The sequence below is a fragment of the Aplysia californica genome, unplaced genomic scaffold (assembly GCF_000002075.1).
Source record: "Aplysia californica isolate F4 #8 unplaced genomic scaffold, AplCal3.0 scaffold01499, whole genome shotgun sequence".
NCBI classification, from domain to species: domain Eukaryota; kingdom Metazoa; phylum Mollusca; class Gastropoda; order Aplysiida; family Aplysiidae; genus Aplysia; species Aplysia californica.
Genome location: NW_004798769.1, coordinates 1 through 3208, shown reverse-complemented (window position 1 = coordinate 3208; position 3208 = coordinate 1). Strand labels below are relative to the sequence as shown.

Sequence of the window (3208 nt, the reverse complement as noted above, 5' to 3'; positions counted from 1 at the left end):
GTCATACGGATACGATAGTAAAACATGACGTATGGATAGGGTTAACAATAAAATGGAAGCTGGAAACACAACCTACCAGTAATGGAATCGGTTTCCATCAGGTCCTCAATCATCTCAAAAGCTGTGAGGAAGCCCAGGGAGTGGTTGGTAGACACTGAGGAGAAAGTTTTTATAGTTTTATTAAGAGTTTTACAGCACGTTCAAAACAATAAGGTCATATAAGTGCCGAAGATTAGAGGTGTTACAAGAGAGTAACAAACATAAAAAAGGAGGAGAGATCAGGACAATAGATGTTTGTTGTTTTTTTTTTTTGTAGGGGTTTTACTGCGCTCGCAACTGCACACCAGAGCACTCGCCAACCACCCACACTGAGGAGAAACAAGTCAACGACTTGGCTATAATACACCTCCACAGGGACATCCACATCTCTCGTATATGGTCGCTTTTAAAGACAAACGGCCTAAGCCAGACTTCGGGGGTTTCCAGAAATCTTGACCTACACCGAAAATGGGCATTGCCCTACCTATAGGAGAAGTTTGGTTTCATTGGTGAGTATATTTGTTTGGTTAAAGAAAAAAATCTCCTTGTCTTTTAAAGAAACTGAACAATGGGCAAAAACTTTATCTTCAATTTTCTAAAAACAGCATTTTTTCGGGATAGCCCCCTTGTGCTTAAAAGCGACCATATGTAAAGACAGTAGATTACACAAGACTTTGACTAAGAAAGGAAGTAACCACATCTAAGAAAAAGTCTTTGGTATTCTGTATCATCTGGACGATTTCCCCCATGGGCTCAATATAATGACAATGTAACCCCCAACCTTACAACAACAACAACAACACCAAAAAAAAACACCAAAAAAAACCACCCAACCACAAAATAATTATTCTGCGATACACAGGATATTTAACTACTTTTATTACATTAAAAAAAACAACTGGAATTCCAAACTTACCATCCACCTTCTCCAGCTGATCGATGAACTTGCTGAAGTAGAACCTCGTCTCAAACGTGGCGGGAACCATGGTGTGGGGAAGACACGGGTCTGACCGCGGGTACTGCGGCTTGTTCGACAGAGCAATCACACCAATCTGGGACACGATGAGAAAATGTGGAGGAGGGTAATGGTCAGTCTCTTGAGGAACGGTTTGTGTCTGGTCTTTGTTTTAGAAAGCATTTTACGGCACTTGCAACACAATAAGGTCATATAAGTGCCGAAGATTAGGGGGTGTTACTAGAGAGTAACAAACACAAAAAAAAGAAGGAGGGGGAATAAAGATGATAGATGTTTGATAGGAAAGAATAAGTAAAACACACCAGAGCACCCGCCAGCCACCTACTTTGTGTCTTGGGGAGTGGCCGAACTCATATTCAGTAATCAATAACCACACATTTCACGTCCCATAATTAAAACCATCCTTATAACGCAAGCCTTTGTCGACCAATTTTTTAAAAATTTCATGTCCATACTTTTCCATCAATAAACCAACACACATTTGATACATCCTCAAGTACTTTTCAACAACAAAAATAAACGCTTGTACATGTGACTAAGATAAAAAGAAGCATATCCCATATCCCAACTGTCACTGCTTTATTAAGGAAAAGGAAAAAAGATAGATGGAAATGAAGTCTAAGAAAAGTAATCCTCACTGTGTCTTTATTTCAAGTTAGAAAAATTCCACAGTGTCTTTATCTCTAGTTAGGAAAATGTTCACAAAAACCCCCCACAAATATTGTCATGACTGTCTTTATTGGTTCAGTTACCAAAAAAAAAGAAAGAAAGAAAGAAAGAAAGAAAGAAAGAAAGAAAGAAAGAAAGAAAGAATGAAAAGTAAAAAATCCAATTGCAGTTGTCACTGTCTCTATTCTAAGCTACCAAACAAAAAAAATTGTAAAAATCCAAATGCAGTCACGACTGCGTCTTCATTTCAAGCTACCAAAAAAAAAATATCCAAAAAAGCCAGAATTTAATGCATTTCACGAAATCGTCATGCTTGACTGTGTTCCCAAGTCCCCCGACTGACTCACCCTGTCGTTGTCGGAGAAGGAGGCGATGAGGTGTTTGGTGATGGCCTTGGCCGTCTTGAGCTGTGTGGGGCTGAGGGAGTTGCCGTGGTCCATCATGATCACCACGTACTTCCTCTGGGGCTGAATGGTGCGCAGAAACACGTCCCTGGGAAAACACACAAAAGGGGACATTTATTATTTCCACTGTCAAACATAGTTTTAAAAAGTTTCAATAAATAAAAAGTTTCAGTTCAGTGTGGTAAGAGTTTTACAGCGCTCGCAGCGACTGCATAAGGTCATATGAGCGCACGTTAGTCAGAGTTTTACGGCACTTGTAACACAATGCGGTCATATAAGTGCCAAAGGTTAGAGGTGTTACAAAAGAGTAACAAACACAAAAAAGAAGGAGGAAAAATAAAGACAACAGATGTTTGATAGGAGAGAAGGACCTAACCACATTAGAGCACCCACCAACCACCTACAACATGGGGTGTGTCTGTATCTCCTTTTCATAACTTAACCAAATGCACCAACCAACACTCCCCCTGATAATGCTGCAGCAAGTATTTTAAGAACGTCAACAAACTCTTCAAAAACACAAACACACACACGCACACACGTACACATTGATGGATGAGGCGCAAAAATGACAGTGGGGACTGTGAAATTAAAGCACACACGCCCGCTGATAGCGACCGGCGCCGCTCTCAAACTATTTGTCCACTATCTCAACGCACACATGCGCTTATACTGAACGTTTTTTGAGCAGCTTTGGAAGGCTTTTCATTTCCCCACTTCACCACCTCGGCTGCTCAAAAAAATGTTTGTCTCCTATCTCAATACATACAACATACATGCTACTGCAGTATTTTATAGCCTTGGTTTTTTGTTGGTTTTTTTTTGGGGGGGGTGGAGTCCACAGCTTGCCTAGCAACCGTGGGGAGAGAGAAGCAGACAAGTCAGACAGATTTGCATGTAAAAGTGAGCCCACAGCCACAGAGAGGTGTCGCAAAACAGTGGCGCCTGTCCCCCTGCATCGCCGGCAATAGATTAAATCTCCATTCCCAAAGGTATGCCACGAGGAGTACACAAACAAGTAGACAAGTTGACGACTCACCGCACAAATTCAGTCAGTAGAACTCTGCATGTCGTTAAATTTCAAGCCAATTTAGCTCAATGGTCTTTCAACACAGACAGG

General features: G+C 41.0%; 1 protein-coding gene across 2 annotated transcripts in view; it reads right to left on the bottom strand.

Moving 5' to 3' along the window:
* LOC101849025 (VWFA and cache domain-containing protein 1) overlaps positions 1 to 2176 on the bottom strand; it is a gene marked incomplete at its 5' end in the record, with an annotated part of 27784 nt that extends 25608 nt beyond the window's left edge. For both annotated transcript variants that reach the window (XM_005112940.3, XM_013090773.2), the window contains 3 exon segments: positions 77 to 154; positions 956 to 1091; positions 2032 to 2176. In XM_005112940.3, the coding sequence (XP_005112997.2) occupies positions 77 to 154; positions 956 to 1091; positions 2032 to 2176 (359 nt within the window).
* Positions 2177 to 3208: the final 1032 nt, after the last annotated feature.